The sequence below is a fragment of the Trichoderma camerunense genome (genome assembly GCF_050948025.1).
Source record: "Trichoderma camerunense strain CBS 138272 chromosome Unknown V8C40scaffold_9, whole genome shotgun sequence".
Classification (NCBI taxonomy): Eukaryota; Fungi; Ascomycota; class Sordariomycetes; order Hypocreales; family Hypocreaceae; genus Trichoderma; species Trichoderma camerunense.
This window is the reverse complement of record NW_028145361.1, coordinates 722,229-739,211: the sequence shown is the minus strand read 5'-3', so window position 1 is coordinate 739,211 and position 16,983 is coordinate 722,229. Positions and strand designations below refer to the sequence as shown.

Here is a 16,983-nt window from a genome sequence, read left to right as displayed (position 1 = left end):
AATACTTCAATGAACTCATGTCCGATGCCGGAATAAGGTTGAAGACATCTGGAGTCATACATCGTATGGATAAGGCACAGTGATCTTGTACAATAATTCTATCCTTTGTTCGAATAGTCTATACTAAGAGTATTTCACAGCTCATCGCATGTGATATCCAATCATTTATTCTAAATCCTTTCCCAATTCCGCCCATCATAACCAACAATTGCTAGCATAGTCATCCCACAATTCATTGCCGAGATACAAGCTTTTCTTCATAGCGACATATATCTAAGTCTTCACCAAGTTTACAGCTCATCCTTCTTGAGGTGGCTCTTCTGCTTAAACTTCTCGCCGCTCAAGCTACGCAGACGGAAAGCCTTGCCGGCATGTCGGGGCACGCGCACGTCAAAACGGCCACCAGACTTGATGGTGTCGACACGCTCACCAAACAACCGGGGGTCCTCGCGCTTCAAGCCCTCGGCATAAGAAAGCTCGGTGGAGTTGTACCATCCCAGCTTCTGGAGCTTCTGCTTCCGTCCCTCGGCGCTGTCGGTGTCGAGGATGGACTGGGCATCCTCGTTGCTCATGGCACCGCCGGTCTTGCCCCAAAGGTCGTGGACGGCCCAGTCCTGCTTGTTCTGGGGAGCGGTACCGCCGACACCGTTGGTGAGGAAGATTTCCTCAAGAGTGGCGCCCATGTCAAGGTCCTCGTCGGCAAAGTTGAGGAAGATGAGGATCTGGTCTCCGTTGGCGAGGGGGCCGCTCCAGATGTGAGTCTCGCCAACACCCCACTCGTCCTTGGGGACGTTGAAGTTGCGTCGGATACGCTGAACGGCGCGGCCTCGGGGGTCCTGGTTGATGGCGATAACGGCAGGGTTGGTGACAATAGCTAGGTCAGAGCCTGACCACTTGCGAAGATCAGTGCCGAGGAGGAGGGGAGCCTTCAGAGCGGCCCAGATTGTGAAGTGAGCTCGGTACTCTTCTTCGGTCTGGCCACCGTGACCAACCTCGAGCATGTCAAGATCGTTCCATCCACCGGGGAGACCGCGATCAATGTAAGGCACGACGCGGTTGATGATGGCGAGCACCGAGCAGTGTGTGCCAGGAGCAATGCAAGCCGGGTTGGCGGGATCGTTGCAAGAGCAAAGATCATCAGGGCGAGCAAAAGAGTCATAGATGTCACCGAAAATGCGCCATGAGTTACCAATGGACGCAGCCCACTAAACCATTTGACGTATATTAGCCTCAGGGGATTTGTAAGAGACGGCACACGCATTTTGGAAAAACTTACGCTGTAGGAATAATCTTCACCCCAGTTACAAAGACTGTAGAAGATGTTCTTTCCGGTGGCCTTGAGAGCCTCCGCCATCTTGTTGAAGCGCTCAAATGAAATGAGAGGAGTGCCGAAGCGACCCATGTGGTAGCAGTTGTCGTACTTGAGGTAATCAACACCCCAATCAGCAAAGCTTTGGGCATCATCCATCTCATGATCCAATGAACCAGCTGTTTCAAGGTTAGAGATGTCGATAAATTGAGTTGAGCTGACACAATTGCCGTGAGAAATTAGAGCAACTCACCATATCGTGCGCAAGTCAGTTCGCCAGCACTCGAGTACATGCCGAACAAGAAGCCCTGAGCATGCAAATCATCCGCGACAGCACCCATTCCACGCGGGAACTTCTTCTTGTCTTCAATGAGCTTGCCCTTGCTGTCACGTCCATCGGACCAGCAATCGTCTAGCACAACATACTCATATCCCAAGTCTTGAAGGCCATACTCTGTGATGAGCTTGGCGTGGTCAAGCAGCAGATGCTCAGAGACGTCACAACCAAAGGAATTCCAGTTGTTCTGATATCATAAAGTCAGCAAACTTCTCCATCGTTCCTTGGAAACTCAATTCGAGTTTTCTGGGAAGAATAGAATGAAGCTTACCCATCCCATCTGCGGGGTTCTTGCAAGGCCATTGTCGATTGCCTCTACGACAATCGCCGAGACCGCGACAGCCAGCGCACCTTTGGATAACATCTTGGACCTGCAAGATTGAAGTTTCCCCCAGCAATAAAATGAATGATTGACGACGCTTTCAAGAAGCTCTACAGAACAGAAATCCTAATAGATACAGACCATATAAATACAGAAATTCTTCAATCCCTTCCTAGACAGCTTCAATGCTCACCCCGCCAAGCCACGACTATCCACTAAGGGTCTATACAGTACACGGAATCCCTTTTTCCTGATGCGGGGTCCAATTGGGATCAATTCATATCACGAGTATTTGTCCGATGCCACGAGGGTTTTCCGCCTTTCCCCGTATCGTGCCTAAGCAAGCCCGGGTTTAGCATGAAATTGGTCACGAGGAAACTAGTGGCCGATCGCCCGTTCTTTTGGAGAAATGTTCGGGGCAATTGTGCAGCGGCACGGATAACAATGGTCCGAGGCCACGGAAAAGCGAGCCGAAGGTGCAACATCGCCAGTTACGAAGCAATCCGATGAAAATGTATCCTGGTTGAAGGGCTATGAGCCTGGTTACCCGGCCGGGACAATTTATTTTTGAATGTTTAATTTGAAAGCGTTGGGCTAAGAAGTGGATTAGTTGCGTCGTATTGCGGGATCGAGATGGGTTGAATCAATTGGGGATGGCTGAGGGGTCGTGTTGATGTTAGTCATTCTGCAGCTCTCCTCAGTTTAGTGAGGGGAGAAGGGGAATCACACTCGTCATTACTCGAATTTGAGAGGAAAAGAATGATTTGGTATGATATTTCTTCAATTTTGGTTTATAACCGTGATGACTGCTTCTAGTTCGCTGAAGAAGGCTACACTTGTTGTAGACCTCATCGTCTATGTCAGTAACAACTTCAGATAGGACTCTATATAGCTTTAACACAGTCTTATGAGTAACTTGTGTGTTTCACAGTGAGGTTTAAAGTCGACATAGGCTAAGGAGAATTCACGTTTTTCTAATGATGCTTCCTTGTCACCCAGCACTTGGCGTATCATATATTGGCAGAGACATGAAATAGGTCGCCTCAGATACTAGCTGATCGGACATAGCGAATGACTAAGCTTACTATTCACAACCTTTCTCGCCTTGGTACGGATCATCCGTAATCCAATGCAAGCCGGAAGTTTAGGTACCTATGCAGGGCCGGAAGAGATCCTCTGATGAAGTAACCCTAGCTAATGCAGCGTGAATTTATAATTGTCTGGTGTGGCAGTTGGTGCAGTCTGTGATTGGTTGAATGTTGCGGATGTGGAAAGAAGGTAGATGCATGATGTTGAGGCCCTGCATCATTGCCTGAACTGGAAAGAGATGGATAGATGATTCGTTGGCTTGGCCGACGGTTTAATGATGTGCATGCTACCAAGATCTTTAACAAGTTGTTGGTCCATGAGGTGGATACGACTATGCTTTTAGAGTCTGTAGCGAAGAAACTTTCTACAGACGTCGATGGTGTTGAACGAGGTGTTGAGGGTTCAATGTTTCCAAAGCACTTGGCTGTGCACTCATGGGCTCCAGAACATATTAGATCATTATTGATATCATACAATCGGCGTAATACCTGGTACATGAGCTTGATTTTTATAAAGTCCCGTGTGACGAACCGGTATCTATATGTTAGTATAGATAATACTTTTCCTAAGGGATAAACCTTAGAGTAGTTTTATAGTTTATATTAGTAAAGTAGTTAAGTTAGTAAATAGGTAATTTTATTATTAGCTATAAAATAAAATATTTAGATATTTAATTTAAATACTATTATATTAATAATAATTAATTATTTAAGTATTTTAATAAATATTATAAAATAAACTTATATATTTAGTTATATATATTAAATTATTATAAATTATTAATTATTTTTATTAATCTTAGGAGTATATTAATATAGATTATTATTAATTTCTATTAACCTATTCCTAATTAGCTAGGCAGTCTAATATTTATCCAGGAGTGCCTACCCTGTAGGCCTATTGTTGCGACTATAAAGGTTAGGTTGTAACATCCTGGGAATATAAGGGACATTCGGTATGTTTATATTCTAGGGTATTCGTCCATTGGAACATGTTCCTCTGTTTTTCTCAAGCTTCTCATATTTTAAAGCAAACTATTTGTAGGAATCATGCTGAGCAGATACTTTTTCAAATTTTACCTAACAAAGATGAAATATACGAAATCATATCCCTTCAGCGCATTGACAGTGTTTTCTTATATAGTGTATTAAAGAACAGTGATGTATGAAATCTCTTGATCATCGAAGCAGTTAGCTTGGCTCCGATATGAATTATATGTAATTTCATACAATTTGAAATTGGGGTCCTATATATGCCTCAGATCATACTTGAGCAGCTGGTGAGTAAACTGCAGGTAGCCTTGAACCTTCTCAAGCTGCTAAAGTAAACCTCGGTATTTGATTGTACCAAACATATCCTATAAATACAGCGACCTAAAGATGTATTCTATCAAGACCACGACGCATTTATCAGTATTTCCATGCTTCTAATGCTCTATTACCACTCTCTGATTTCGCCATCCGGCCCTCTGAATGAAGGAGACTCCCATGGTACACAATCCTTGGACAACTTGCGGACCATGTCCTCGTCGACCTCGATGCCTAGACCTGGGCCTGAAATCACATTGATGTAACCGTCTTCAACCTTCCATATTTCCGGGTTCTTGATGTATGTTTCGATGTCCTGTCCTGTGTTGTTATAGTGGATGCCTATGCTCATCTCTTGGATAGCGAAATTGGACGACACGGCGTCGACTTGCACATTTGCGGCCAAGGCGATTGGGCCCAATGGGCAGTGAGGAGCCAAAGCAACGTCATATGTTTCGGCCATTGAGGCGATGCGTCTTAGTTCAGAAATGCCACCAACATGGCAAATGTCGGGCTGCAGCACGTCCACACACCCTGCTTCCAAGTACGGACGGACGTCCCATCGGCTGTACAGTCGCTCACCGAGAGCAATAGGGACGCTCGTGAGCTGCGACAACTCCTTGATGCCGCCCAAATTCTCAGGCAGCAATGGCTCTTCGATGAAGAGAGGTCGATGTGGCTGGAGGAGAGTGGCGAGCTGCTTCGCCATAGGTTTGTGAACACGGCCGTGGAAATCAACTGCAGCGTCCATTCCAAGGCCTTTGACGACCTTTATCCTTCGTACTACATCATCGAGTACTGATGGTGAGTCAAGCCAGCACACGTCTCCTGTGCCATTCATCTTGACTGCGTGGAATCCTTGCTCTTTGCGAGCTAGGCTGTTTGAGATTGTCAGTACCAACCGCAGACCGCAGACGAATCATAAATGTCATGAGAATAAGGGTAATAAAAGCAAAGCAAAAAATGAATTAAATGAATAAATAAAGAAAATGAGCTTTCAAACTTACGCTTGTTGTTCCACCTCATCTGGGCGATCACCTCCAATCCAGGCATATACTTTGAGCTTGTGTCTCACTTTGCCTCCCAGGAGCTGGTATATCGGGACGCCAAGTTTCTTGCCTAGATGTAAGTTAGCTTCCAAGCTGGCTTGTAGAATGAGAAGGGAAAAGATCTCATTTAGTAATTATTTTTCCGTAATTCTCATTTACCTTTTAAATCCCATAGTGCAATGTCGATTCCAGAGAGCGCACTCATAAAAACCGGCCCGCCGCGATAAAACCCAGTGCGCCATGCCATCTGCCAGATGTGCTCAATCTCACTGTATCGGATTTGGTAAGCGTGCGTCTTTCCCGTTTGGTCTCATATACCAGATGCGATGAAACGTACTCGGCATCGTGACCTTTGAACTTCTCAAACCACGCATCTAAACATCCCTCGACTGCTTGCGTGTGTCCCTCTAGCGAGGCTTCACCCCAGCCGACATTCCCGTCCTCGTCAGTGACTTTTACAAACAGCCACCGAGGTGGGACGCGAAAGTATTCCATAGACTTGATTCTCGCCATGGTGTCGTTCTGCCGTAAATTCCAATACAAGTAACAGTTACAATCACGCTCAGACCTTCAAATGAATGTCGGTGAAAAGAATATCTTTCACTCGTGCCATCTGGAACCTTTACATGCTTGTATAGTACCAGGCCCACGGCGAAAAACAAGGGAGAAACAGAGCACAGCCATGTCGCCGCGGAACTCCACACACTGCCACGGCTTACCTCTTCGGGCAACAGGGTCCCCCGCTTGATCCAATGCTTCGCCCCCCACCATTCCCGTTTGCTCTCCGGACACGGAAAAGCAGAGAGGGGGAATCGAGTGTCGTGTGGGGGATGAAGCTGGGGGCCGGGAGAGTGTGGCCCGAGAGCCCAGGTCCGATGATCCTCCGACAGGGGAGTTATTTGAAGTGAGAGGACGCGCTGAAGATGGGATGAGGGACAGCTTTGAAGACTCATGATACTTTGATTCTTTCGATAAAAGGCAGCGGTTTGGCTTTTGTCAAGAGTCCTACAGCATCACTCTCACCCGTTCCAGTTGCAGAAATGGCCGCCTCTCAAACAGCACCGCCGCCGGGCGTTTTTGTCCCGGTCCCAACCTTTTTCAAATCAGCTGCCAATTCGAGCGGTGCTCTCGAGCCCAAGGTCGATATCGAGACTCAAGTGGCTCACACCGTGTTTCTGGCCAAGGCTGGCATCACAGGCTTGACCATCCTCGGATCAACGGGCGAGGCCATCCATCTCTCTCGGAAGGAGAGAGCCGACCTCGTTGCCGGAGTTCGGGCTGGGCTGAACGATGCTGGCTTCGAAAATTATCCGATAATGGCTGGGGTGCTTACAAACAGCACCGAAGAGACGCTCGAATGGCTGGAGGACTACGCAGCGGCTGGAGCCCAGTGGGGTTTGGTCCTGGCGCCTGGCTATTTCGGAAAGGCTGTGAATCAAAGTAACCTTATTGACTGGTTTACTTTGGTTGCAGATCGCAGCCCGATCCCCATTTTGATGTGAGTTTGTTCTGCGCCTCATCCCTCTCGTCCCGTGTTGCAAGGGTCTGACTGAAGCCAGATACAACTATCCGGGGGTAACGAATGGGCTTATCGCGGAACCGGATACATACAGAGTACTGGCTAAGCACCCGAAAATCGTCGGATGTAAAATGTGCGTCTTGATTGCCCTTTAATCCTATTTTCCGTTTCTGTTCCGAGTCATGGGCCCCCCTAACCTGAAATGTGACAACCAGGTCGCACGGAGATGTTTCTTACCACGTCCAAGTATCCAATGACCCTCAGATCGATCACAGCGCGTTCCGGGTGTATAGCGGTTTCGGCCAGCAGCTTGGTCCGATTGTTCTGTTTGGCGCCGCGGGTGTGATTGATGGTCTGGCTGCCTTCTACCCCAAGACGGTGGTCAGGCTCATGGCTCTGGCAAACAATACATCTTTCACGGAAGATGCCCTGAGCGAGGTTCGACAACTACAATTCGCGGTTAGCCGTGCCGAAGAGTTTATTGGGAAGACTGGAATCATTGGTATCCGTGAGGGTATCATCCGTAAGACTGGGTTGGGAGCTCTTGAGGGTGGTAGACTGCCACTGAAGGGCAGACTGCCGGAAGAAAATTGGACAGCGCTGCACAAGCTGTACCTGTCGGATATTGAACAGATAGAAAACACATTGTAAATCTAGTTGTATAGAATGACTCAATTCAATTGTTTAAACATAACTGATGCGATGTTACTGAGATTCTCATACTCTCTGCTCCATACTTGAAGAAGGCCATTGTCTTTTGTGTCTAAGAATCATTGGAGCAGCAATAAAAGCTCTGACATGTGATTGTGCATATTCAAATTAGTGCACGTGCCTTATAAATGGTAAGCGTTGGACAAAATGTGATGGCGATCTGTATTACATTGAGATCTACTCTGTGAATCTATCTACTTTTTTTAAGGCAGAAATTTCAGGCTCTTCACTCATGAATCGCGGCTTCAAGTCCTTCCAAAATACAAACGACTCCATGTGCTCCAGGATCTGGTACCTGATCCCATACGTTCTCAGGTACATATACGGCACGTCCCAAAGACGCCTTCATGCCCTTCGTAGCCTCCATACCAGCTTTCGCCGCGGCAACCGCATCAGCGAGCGTTTTCCCTTGTACCAAAGATTTGATAAACGGTTCCAGAGCATCCATAAGTGTTCTATCACCCTGTCGAGCGGGTGTGGCCTGCTGCAACTTCTCAAGAGACCTGTTCGCTGCTTGAACCCAAGCCTCGTGGCTCATAGAGCTTGATGTCGTTGCACGCAGTTCCGCTGCCAATGCTGTGAAGAAGATGCTATATATGGCTCCCGAAGTTCCATCAAGATCGGTCTCCATGATGCCGGCTAATTTGTTTATTGTGCTGACCACATCGTTTGGATCGGATATTTCATCCACGCGACTCATCGCGGCTCTTGCGCCTCGAGACAAAGTCACTCCGCAGTCGCCGTCTCCTACGAGAGTGTCGTATTGAGTAATGAGTGGCTCTGCATCGATGACATTCTGACATGATCGGAGGATTGCGCGTTTGAAGGTTGCAGAGTCAACTGCCAGCAATAGATTAGCGAATATTCCCCGATACTTTAAAGATAAAATGGCCACTTACATGCTATGCCAGATGACTCAACACCCTTCGCGTGGCTGTCCTCCAAATTGATCTGAGCCACTGCCTCTGTAGGAGGCTTATCATGTAAGCGGCTGACATTGAGAGCTCCCCATCCAGCTGCATTGGTAGGGGCTTCTAAGTATCCAATCATCTCTGATGTTGCCTTTAGAAGCGTAATGCTAAACCCTGGTCCGTTCAAGCTCGTCATGTATGTCCCGGAGAGAACGAGAGTAGGAACGATATTCCGGCTTTCTAAGTAGGTGAAAGAGAATTAGCCTCGTAGGTTTCAATAGATGAACATTTTGTCTTACTTAATGCTTGAATCACTTTACCAGTGATGCCACCAAATTCGAGGGGAGATAGGCCACCCAAGTTGTTGACCATCAAGACAACATGCTGTGCATCGGCAAAGTCAACATATGCTCTATCTTCATCCTTTGTGTCTAGAAGCTGATCCAGCATCATATTAATGATGTTTGCCAGCGGCGGTCGGGGGTTCAGAAGGAGACATCCTGGTTCGTTATGAATTCCCATTCCAAGTTCGACTTGATCGTCAACAGCTGCGGGAATTGCATCTCTACCAGGGATCTGGACATGTTCCAGTGATACTCCTGCGGTGACGAGATTCGAAACAACCTCGTTTCCTAGCTCCAATAGCTTGGAAAGCTGTGCACCGGTATCACGGCTGCAAGTTCCCAAGATTTTGTGAACAAGCACTGTTCCAGCAAGTCCACGACGCCCAACTTTTCCACTCTTGCGACGACCGACAGATACATCATCACCAACAGTCAGCACTTCAACTGGAATCCCAAGAGCAACTCTGGCTTTCTCAGCCGCCAGTCGAAAGTGAAATACATCGCCAGTATAGTTCTTGATAATGAGCAGCACTCCGGCTGGTCCAGCAACTCTGGTTATTGCGGATAAAATTTGTGCAACGCTGGGAGAGGCAAACACAAATCCAGAAACAGCAGCCGTTAGCATTCCATCTCCGACGTATCCCGCATGGGCAGGCTCATGACCAGCCCCTCCTCCGGATATCAGTGCAACCTGAGAGCTTTTGCGGTCATGCAACCAAACGGCTGGATTCAATGTTAGTTAACATGGTAATAATCAGTCTGCATCGGAAACACCATACTCTTTGTTGCTTGGTCCAGAGAAATGTCTGACCTGAGAAGGGCAATTGACTCAAGCCCGTCGAGAACTAAGGCCTCGGTGTTGTCATAGAAGCTTCTAACCATTGTGACTAAATGATATCGTGCCTCAAAGTCAGGTAGCTATTGGCGTTGATTGGCCCAGTGGCGCAGGAGCGTGAACAGCTAAACTTTGCCAACCCATTGTGGGATATCCAATGACTCTTTTATGAAGATACATAGTATGACGATAATAGTTCCGGGTAAAATCCAGATAATGGACAATGTATTCAAAACTTCTATAACGATTTCATAATGCAAATCGAAACTCATGACTTGTATCACATTGCAATTTCACGTATCGGCCACGGAGAGGGGCCTTTGATGCGGAGAAATGGCCAAGAAATGGCTGTACCGTTTCCGTCCCGGACTTCAGACACCGTGGAGGGTTAGTAAGGTTCCACGATACCACTTGTTCCGTTACACTGAAAAAACGCCGCGGATTATTGGGCGGAACAAAGGCAAATAGTGCGTCGGAAACAGTGGAGCTTGCCCGCACTCGAGACTCCTCCTCCACATTGGTGAACTTGTGCTTGTTCAGTCTGCTGACTGATGGAATTATCGAGAGCATCGACAATATCTCGCAGGGCTTCATCGTCCTCACTGTAGGTATATAGTGTGTTTGAGAGTCAAGAGTATCCAGGCTGGCTCATCCATCATCTCTATCTCTCTGTTCATCAAGCTTGCGGCCAGCTGTTCTTTTCTCAGCCGCCTTTTACCCCATCTCGACTGTAGAGACAACCAAAATCAACTTTGTATCAACGTCAACGTTTTGAATAGTGAGGATTCATAAAATGGCCTTTGCAGGCAAGGTTTACGCCGTCACTGGCGGTGCAAGCGGAATTGGACTAGCCACGGTGAAGCTATTGGCTGAACAAGGTGCCATCGTGTGCTTCGCAGACGTCAACACAACCGCCCTGGCAGAGGCCGAGGCTTACCTGAAAGAAAAGGGGGCAAAGTTCACAGCAACCAAGGTAGACGTATCGAAAAAGGCAGAGGTAGAAGGCTGGATCGAGGGCATTGTCAAGACGTTCGGACAGTTGGATGGCGCCGCCAACATTGCGGGCATCATCGGCAAGCACCACTCCATCCATTCGGTCGGGGAACTGGATGACGACGAATGGGACAAGATCATCGCGGTGAACCTGACCGGGTGCATGTACTGCATGAGAGCTGAGCTCCGAAATATCAAAGACGGTGGCTCCATTGTCAATATGGCTTCGATCCAAGGCATTACGGGTAAGTGGCACATTTCGGTTACATGATTTCTTTTACACATCATCTGACGCCTAGTCATTCGACAGGTCTGGCCTATCACGGAGCGTATGGTGCCAGTAAGCATGGGGTTGTTGGCCTGACTCGAATAGCGGCCAAGGAGTATGGCAAGCGGGAGGTGAGGGTGAATGCAGTGGCCCCTGGATCAATCTACACACCAATGATGCAGCAGTCCTGGGATGCGACTGGACGCCCTGCAGACGCCCCCTTTGATGATCCCACCGCCTTCCAGAGGCAAGGAAAGCCGGAGGAGGTTGCCAAGGTTGTTCTGTTCTTATTGGGTCCTGACAGCACCTTTGTCAGTGGTAGTGTGTACTCGGTAGATGGTGCATGGATTTGATTAAAAGGATGTAGCATCAAAATTATATGAATTTTGGGCAACTATACAGGATATCTTCACGTTATAATTTGACTGTCAGATACACTTTCTTTGATATTATCTTATGAATGCCCAGTGAATAATGTTGGACCATCACTTGACTCGACGAATGTTCACATCCCGCTAATGACAGCCCGCTCCATGACTATTGAACTTTGCCTCTGCATTAAAAAGGTCCGACAAGAGTGGCAAATATTATCAAACAGCTTCAAAATACCCTGCATCTTTGGTATATGGCCAGTTACATCAGTGTCCACCTCTTCTTACCCAATGTGCCCATAGGTAGGCACATGTGTCTTGCCGCTTATGCGAGGCGAAAGCTATCTGTAACCCAAAGAACTTTTGCTCCGAGATTCCATTAGCCACTTACACTATTGGCGTTTTGGTGTTTCTTTATTTTCATTTGTTTCAGAAAAGCTATACAAAAATAAACCATGATCTGCTGGAATATTAGCCCTGCCAGTTTGACTGACCCTAGCGCCTCTCTCGACCACGATGGACAACTCTCCCATTTGCTCAGCTTTCAGCTCGGAGCATTATTCGGCTGTTAAACCGCTCAAATACAAGAGTTATTAAAAGGAATTTACTTTTAATCGCCGTATTCATCTAAACAAGGCTGATGGATGTTGTCGTCGTGCGTGTAGGTGGTGGATTTTCCGACGGAAATACAAATAATTGTTGGTGGAAAACCAGCAACCATTTTCGCCCTCACTCGACGGCCGCGGTTTCTGTGCCGCGGCTGGGTTAGCCAAAGACGCTGTGCTGTTTACGGAAAACGAACAAGGCCGCTAATGTCACTGGGGAAGAAGAATCCTTGCTTCTAAATTAGATCTCGCTAAAATGGAAGTCGGAGCATTACCTGGCGTTGTGTGTGCTCGTACGGCCGTTTTGTGGTGGCGAGTAGATGCGGGTCGGATGAACTGAACGTGACTCTGTTGCAGGGGAGTTTACAAGCTTACCCTTCGGACCGAAGCATTGCACCGGCATGGATTCGGCATTTGGTCATGGCATACGGAGGATATGAGATGTGAGTAGGGTCCTACTTAGGGATGCAACACTGATTTTGTGAGGATCCCAAGTACCTGGATTCTCGTGTTCACCTGGAGTAGATAAAATACATTTATGTCTCGCACATGTGCTCGTATTCATGTGTTGCACAGTGGTGGGAGTTAAAGATGTTTAGTGTTTAGCATGCTCCGGGGTACAGTAGGTGGACCCAGGATATTCTCGTGATGGCCTGGCGATGTGCTAGCGGAGCATGCATCGGACTTGTTTTCCCTAAACGACTGACTACTCTCATTCCAGCATCATGCGTTGTGCTAGAGAATATGGGTGTAGGCAATGACCTCATCTATCCAAGGCACGGAGTACCGTGTGCCGTTACAAGTCAAGACAAACTGATGGCCAAATGCCGTGCTCATTGAGAATTCTTCTGGTATTACCAGCATACTGTATGCTCTATACGTCCAAATTGCTTGTATCTATATGATATCCATCTCTCTATGTCATTTTGTTGAGACTCAAGAAAATTCCCCAAAACAAGCCCGCCGTGCTGCCAACTAGCTGCCGGTAGTCAAATGGCACGACACTCAAGTTCAACAGCCCAACGAGGGGCCACACGCGATATCCCGCAATTAGCATGGGCCAGAAATCCTGTATGTTGGTCGTTAGCTTGGTTCTTTCCGCCCTCCGTATGGAACCAGTTCGTCAGTGGACAGTGGAGACTCACATTCTGGATATTGCTCCAAATCTGAGCATTACTCTGGAATGTCATACCACCCATGAGGTATAGAAAGGCTACCGTATTAAGCGGTGCACTAATCGACTGGTCTAATATGAACTTGATTGCCGTGTTAGTTAGATTGAGGCGGTCTTTAACTACAGCTTGGCTGAGCTTTTCCGATGACTTTGAATCCGATTTTGAGTCCGGAGAAGATTCATCGATAGATGTTCTGGACGGGAATTTGCTTTCCATCCATTCTTGCCACTTGTAATTGGGGGGCGTCACAAGAGCTGAATATATGACAAATCGTAGAATGGACTCTAGTTCGACTTCATCGAACGACTGTTTGCTCCGTGGCAAATAAGCAGTCAGTCAACATAGTCCAAAAAATGATCATCATCCAAATTAACAAGTTTTCAGCTAACCTTGGTCCTGTAGGCGGTGATGCCCTGAGCGCATACTCCAGATAATCCATTGAGCAGCGTGGCCTGGATCGTGGCCTCGGTAACTTTGGAATCCAATATCATGATTGATGGCCCCCCTGGTAGTCTCGAGCAATAACAATAGTCCGCTACGGCGTTCTCAAGGTGAAATTCTAACGGTAAACTGGAGATCCAATGAGGCTATTTGAACGCCCGCCACTCGGATATGCCCAAGTGTTGCCGGGCACACGATATCCGTCCAGGCCAAGAAACCGCTGCCACGGGACGGAGATGCCCTCTCGCCTGCCAAATCCAACGAGCAACAGCCAGTGACCAGCGTTCGGCGCCAATGAAGCGGCGCTCCATAGTCGAGTCTTTAGCGGCAAAGCTGAAGCCACAAACCCCAGCCCTCGTGGCTTCACCCCTGTAGCCATTCCAGCATTCAGGTTGGCCGAAAGCCGGCATTACCCCGCGTCACAAGCAGGAGAAATGTTCGGGATTTGGCAGACGACTTTTGTTGAAGAGGTGTTTGGGAAACGGATCAGCGATCCGTCAAAAGAGTTGCTTGTTGTGGGGGTTAGCCGATTGTGGGGTATGGGGAGTCTAGATCTCACCATGCCGCCTTGTTGGTTTAGCAAGGGGTTGGAGCAGGGTCAAACCCTTGGAGAAGAAAAACTTGGAAAGGCCGTTGATGGTGGTTGTTCATGCAGGTGAGACAATCTATAAAGACCACCAACCTGGACATCCCCAAAGCCGGTGTGAGTCGATCATCAAGAGGTGAGGTGAGCGAGCCAAAAGCATCACCAAGAAGATAATTCCATCTTGGCGCTTCTCACAATTGTCAATTCGTCTCCTCTGGTGCTTTCTTAACTGCATTGCAACACCACAACTCCACTGCTCCTATCGATCTTCAACATGGAAAAGGGCGCCGTGTCCACTCTCCACGAGGAGAGCCTCCCCATTGAGGCGGGGGAAAAGGCTGGGATCAACGAGATCGCGGATAACGCGAAGAACGCCGCCGAGCATGAGCACGAGCTGACGCCGATGCAAGCTGTTCGAAAATACCCCAAGGCTATCTTCTGGTGTCTCCTTATCTCGGCCTGTGTTATCATGGAGGGTTACGACACAAGCTTGCTCGGCAACTTCTACGCATATCCCGAGTTTGCGAAGCGATATGGAAAATTCAACGAAGTCTCTGGCAACTACCAGTTGACGGCGCCATGGCAAGCCGGCCTGAGCAACGCCTCTGGTGTGGGCTCCTTCTTCGGAACCCTTCTCAACGGTTACCTCGTCCACAGGTTTGGCCATCTGCGTGTCATCTCGGGCGCTCTCTTCTTCCTCAGCTGCTTCGTCTTCATCGTCTTCTTCGCCCCCAACACCACCGTGCTTCTGGTGGGTGAGCTGCTTTGCGGTTTCCCCTGGGGAATCTTCGCCACGACTGCCCCTGCCTACGCGTCTGAGGTTTTGCCCATGGCGCTGCGAACCTACCTTACCAGCTGGACGAACATGTGCTTCATCATTGGACAGCTGATTGCGTCTGGAGTTCTGGCTGGATTGGTTAACAACACCACTCAGTGGTCGTACAGAATCCCCTTTGCCCTTCAGTGGTTCTGGCCTGTTGTCCTGGGCCCTATCCTCTACTTTGCCCCTGAGACTCCGTGGCACCTTGTCCGAGTTGGAAAGATTGAGGAAGCCAAGCAATCTCTCCGGGCTCTGCGTACTAACCCCACTGAAGAGGAACTTCAAGAATCTCTCAACCTCATCATCTACACCAACAACCTCGAGGAGCAACTTGAGGTCGGAACCTCATACTGGGACTGCTTCAAGGGCTTCGAGCTACGCCGAACCGAAATCTCGTGCATGTGCATGGTTGGCCAAGTTCTTTGCGGTATCTCCTTTGCTTACAACTCGACCTATTTCTTCCAGCAAATCGGCTTGACCCCTACGCAGACCTACCACCTTAACGTTGGCGGTACTGGAATGGCTCTCTTCGGTACGCTTGTCTGCTGGTTCTTCATCATGCCCAACTTTGGCTACCGAACCACCTACTGGGTCGGAATGGGAGGCATGTGCGCCATTCTCGTCCTCATCGGTGGCTTGAACGCCCGCACCAGCGAGCACTCTTTCGCCATGGCTCAGGCTGTTCTCACCCTTGTCTGGACCCTCATCTTCCAGCTTTCTGTCGGCCAGCTTGGATGGGCCCTCCCTGCCGAACTCGGATCAACTCGTCTGCGCCAGAAGACTATCTGCCTTGCCCGAAACTCATATGCCATCACTGGTGTCGTTTCTGGTGTTCTCCAGCCTTACTTCATGAACCCCTCCGAATGGAACCTCAAGGGCTACACCGGCTTCGTCTGGGGTGGCACTTGTTTCTTGATGACTGTCTGGGCTTATTTCCGTCTCCCCGAATCCAAGGGCCGCACTTATGAGGAGCTTGATGTCCTCTTCGCTAGAAGGGTCCCTGCTCGCAAGTTTGCCAACTACAAGATTGATGCCTTCAACGACGACACCTTGGCATAAACGTCTCATTTTTGTTCAGGGGGAGTAGGGTTTTGGGTAGCGCGCTGTCAGCCATGTAAGGGGAGATGCGTCTCTAAGCGGAGAAGGGATCATGATAACATGGATGCTGATATCGACCGTACGGCGAGTCATTGAACTATTCCTTGCTAGCGAAACTATATGCATTTAGTGTTTGGGAATGTTTCGGTGTGATATTTTACCGCTTATGATGCAGCTTCTCGTCGAGAATGGCGATGGGGTGTGGGGTTTCTTAGTTACAGCAACTTATTTACTCTAGTTGTTCAGATTTAATCAAAGATGTTACGATGCATGTTTTCATGACTTTAATTGAGTTATTTTATGTGTTAGCGTAATATCACATGCGAATAAGCACCGGGTATAGAGACTGTCATGGATAATCAATCCTATGGGCGAGTTGTAAGTCTGCTTAAACTGACGTATAAGTCAGAAAGCGCAAGGAAGTTTTAAGCATGAAGATGTAATTAAACGTCCGAATTGAACAACAGTACGAATGCTCCCTTTTAGTTCTTACATATAGCCTGAGGAAAAGTCCTACTTCGTACGGAGTACTGGGTTCTGAACCGTCTTGAACCCATGCTCCGTAAGCGGACGTCTTGGTGTCCACCGCGTCTCACAACCCTGCATTACTCACCGCAGGATAGTAGTGCCGTTAATACTTGTCGTACTATAAGCAACTCCTAGGATAACTATCATCAATTACGATTGACTGGAGTTGAAGTTTTCGCCTTTCCTAGCCTTTAGAAACGGCGCCTCTTATCCACCTTAATATCCGACAACGCGGAGAACAGCCCTACTCGTATTGAGCCGCCGAGAGCCACAGTTCCACCTGTTTCCATCTTCCTAGGAACCAAGTCTGGAGTAACCCTGTCCAAGCGCGGGGAACTTTTGCCGCCGGCATATGCAAGGTTTTA

General features: G+C 48.2%; 7 protein-coding genes across 7 annotated transcripts; 3 read left to right on the top strand and 4 right to left on the bottom strand.

The window, feature by feature from the left end:
• Positions 1 to 26: 26 nt before the first annotated feature.
• V8C40DRAFT_245451 (glycoside hydrolase family 27 protein) lies at positions 27 to 2,556 on the bottom strand. Its single transcript, XM_083215899.1, has 4 exons — positions 1,918 to 2,556; positions 1,563 to 1,833; positions 1,277 to 1,488; positions 27 to 1,205 (listed from the first exon to the last, which is right to left on the bottom strand). The coding sequence occupies exons 1-4, from the start codon at positions 2,008 to 2,010 to the stop codon at positions 291 to 293; spliced, it is 1,491 nt and encodes a 496-aa protein (XP_083073094.1). The 5' UTR covers positions 2,011 to 2,556; the 3' UTR covers positions 27 to 290.
• A 1,704-nt stretch (positions 2,557 to 4,260) lies between these two features.
• Positions 4,261 to 6,148, bottom strand: V8C40DRAFT_245449 (D-galactonate dehydratase). Its single transcript, XM_083215898.1, has 4 exons — positions 5,751 to 6,148; positions 5,573 to 5,682; positions 5,372 to 5,483; positions 4,261 to 5,242 (listed from the first exon to the last, which is right to left on the bottom strand). Exons 1-4 carry the CDS (start codon positions 5,924 to 5,926, stop codon positions 4,495 to 4,497), a joined length of 1,146 nt encoding a protein of 381 aa, XP_083073093.1. The 5' UTR covers positions 5,927 to 6,148; the 3' UTR covers positions 4,261 to 4,494.
• A 40-nt stretch (positions 6,149 to 6,188) lies between these two features.
• Positions 6,189 to 7,633, top strand: V8C40DRAFT_245448 (dihydrodipicolinate synthase). The gene is made up of 3 exons (XM_083215897.1): positions 6,189 to 6,911; positions 6,973 to 7,065; positions 7,148 to 7,633. The coding sequence occupies exons 1-3, from the start codon at positions 6,454 to 6,456 to the stop codon at positions 7,581 to 7,583; spliced, it is 987 nt and encodes a 328-aa protein (XP_083073092.1). The 5' UTR covers positions 6,189 to 6,453; the 3' UTR covers positions 7,584 to 7,633.
• A 153-nt stretch (positions 7,634 to 7,786) lies between these two features.
• On the bottom strand, positions 7,787 to 10,036 carry V8C40DRAFT_224891 (Dak1 domain-containing protein). Its single transcript, XM_083212250.1, has 4 exons — positions 9,678 to 10,036; positions 8,854 to 9,621; positions 8,543 to 8,794; positions 7,787 to 8,483 (listed from the first exon to the last, which is right to left on the bottom strand). The coding sequence occupies exons 1-4, from the start codon at positions 9,778 to 9,780 to the stop codon at positions 7,870 to 7,872; spliced, it is 1,737 nt and encodes a 578-aa protein (XP_083073091.1). The 5' UTR covers positions 9,781 to 10,036; the 3' UTR covers positions 7,787 to 7,869.
• Positions 10,037 to 10,235: 199 nt separating this feature from the next.
• On the top strand, positions 10,236 to 11,477 carry V8C40DRAFT_245446 (short chain dehydrogenase/ reductase). Its single transcript, XM_083215896.1, has 2 exons — positions 10,236 to 10,971; positions 11,037 to 11,477. The coding sequence occupies exons 1-2, from the start codon at positions 10,527 to 10,529 to the stop codon at positions 11,345 to 11,347; spliced, it is 756 nt and encodes a 251-aa protein (XP_083073090.1). The 5' UTR covers positions 10,236 to 10,526; the 3' UTR covers positions 11,348 to 11,477.
• A 1,276-nt stretch (positions 11,478 to 12,753) lies between these two features.
• V8C40DRAFT_245444 (Mpv17/PMP22 family protein) lies at positions 12,754 to 14,099 on the bottom strand. Its single transcript, XM_083215895.1, has 3 exons — positions 13,535 to 14,099; positions 13,116 to 13,451; positions 12,754 to 13,039 (listed from the first exon to the last, which is right to left on the bottom strand). Exons 1-3 carry the CDS (start codon positions 13,634 to 13,636, stop codon positions 12,887 to 12,889), a joined length of 591 nt encoding a protein of 196 aa, XP_083073089.1. The 5' UTR covers positions 13,637 to 14,099; the 3' UTR covers positions 12,754 to 12,886.
• Positions 13,912 to 16,361, top strand: V8C40DRAFT_245443 (general substrate transporter). The gene has a single exon (XM_083215894.1). It carries the CDS (start codon positions 14,447 to 14,449, stop codon positions 16,049 to 16,051), a length of 1,605 nt encoding a protein of 534 aa, XP_083073088.1. The 5' UTR covers positions 13,912 to 14,446; the 3' UTR covers positions 16,052 to 16,361.
• The last annotated feature ends 622 nt before the right edge of the window (positions 16,362 to 16,983 follow it).

Bases quoted from the DNA above. Each gene is read 5' to 3' on its own strand.
- V8C40DRAFT_245451 (XM_083215899.1), bottom strand. From the start codon at position 2,010: ATGTTATCCAAAGGTGCGCTGGCTGTCGCGGTCTCGGCGATTGTCGTA. The intron at 1,834-1,917 runs GTAAGCTTCATT...TTATGATATCAG, and splicing joins GAACCCCGCAGATGGGATGG to AACAACTGGAATTCCTTTGG. The intron at 1,206-1,276 runs GTAAGTTTTTCC...CAAATGGTTTAG, and splicing joins GTGAAGATTATTCCTACAGC to TGGGCTGCGTCCATTGGTAA.
- V8C40DRAFT_245449 (XM_083215898.1), bottom strand. From the start codon at position 5,926: ATGGCGAGAATCAAGTCTATGGAATACTTTCGCGTCCCACCTCGGTGG. The intron at 5,683-5,750 runs GTACGTTTCATC...AATCCGATACAG, and splicing joins TTCAAAGGTCACGATGCCGA to TGAGATTGAGCACATCTGGC. The intron at 5,243-5,371 runs GTAAGTTTGAAA...AATCTCAAACAG, and splicing joins GATGAGGTGGAACAACAAGC to CCTAGCTCGCAAAGAGCAAG.
- V8C40DRAFT_245448 (XM_083215897.1), top strand. From the start codon at position 6,454: ATGGCCGCCTCTCAAACAGCACCGCCGCCGGGCGTTTTTGTCCCGGTC. The intron at 6,912-6,972 runs GTGAGTTTGTTC...GACTGAAGCCAG, and splicing joins AGCCCGATCCCCATTTTGAT to ATACAACTATCCGGGGGTAA. The intron at 7,066-7,147 runs GTGCGTCTTGAT...TGTGACAACCAG, and splicing joins AAAATCGTCGGATGTAAAAT to GTCGCACGGAGATGTTTCTT.
- V8C40DRAFT_224891 (XM_083212250.1), bottom strand. From the start codon at position 9,780: ATGGTTAGAAGCTTCTATGACAACACCGAGGCCTTAGTTCTCGACGGG. The intron at 8,795-8,853 runs GTAAGACAAAAT...TCACCTACTTAG, and splicing joins TAAAGTGATTCAAGCATTAA to AAAGCCGGAATATCGTTCCT. The intron at 8,484-8,542 runs GTAAGTGGCCAT...TATTGCTGGCAG, and splicing joins TGAGTCATCTGGCATAGCAT to TTGACTCTGCAACCTTCAAA.
- V8C40DRAFT_245446 (XM_083215896.1), top strand. From the start codon at position 10,527: ATGGCCTTTGCAGGCAAGGTTTACGCCGTCACTGGCGGTGCAAGCGGA. The intron at 10,972-11,036 runs GTAAGTGGCACA...GTCATTCGACAG, and splicing joins TTCGATCCAAGGCATTACGG to GTCTGGCCTATCACGGAGCG.
- V8C40DRAFT_245444 (XM_083215895.1), bottom strand. From the start codon at position 13,636: ATGATATTGGATTCCAAAGTTACCGAGGCCACGATCCAGGCCACGCTG. The intron at 13,452-13,534 runs GTTAGCTGAAAA...CGGAGCAAACAG, and splicing joins TCACCGCCTACAGGACCAAG to TCGTTCGATGAAGTCGAACT. The intron at 13,040-13,115 runs GTGAGTCTCCAC...ACCAACATACAG, and splicing joins TTTGGAGCAATATCCAGAAT to GATTTCTGGCCCATGCTAAT.
- V8C40DRAFT_245443 (XM_083215894.1), top strand. From the start codon at position 14,447: ATGGAAAAGGGCGCCGTGTCCACTCTCCACGAGGAGAGCCTCCCCATT.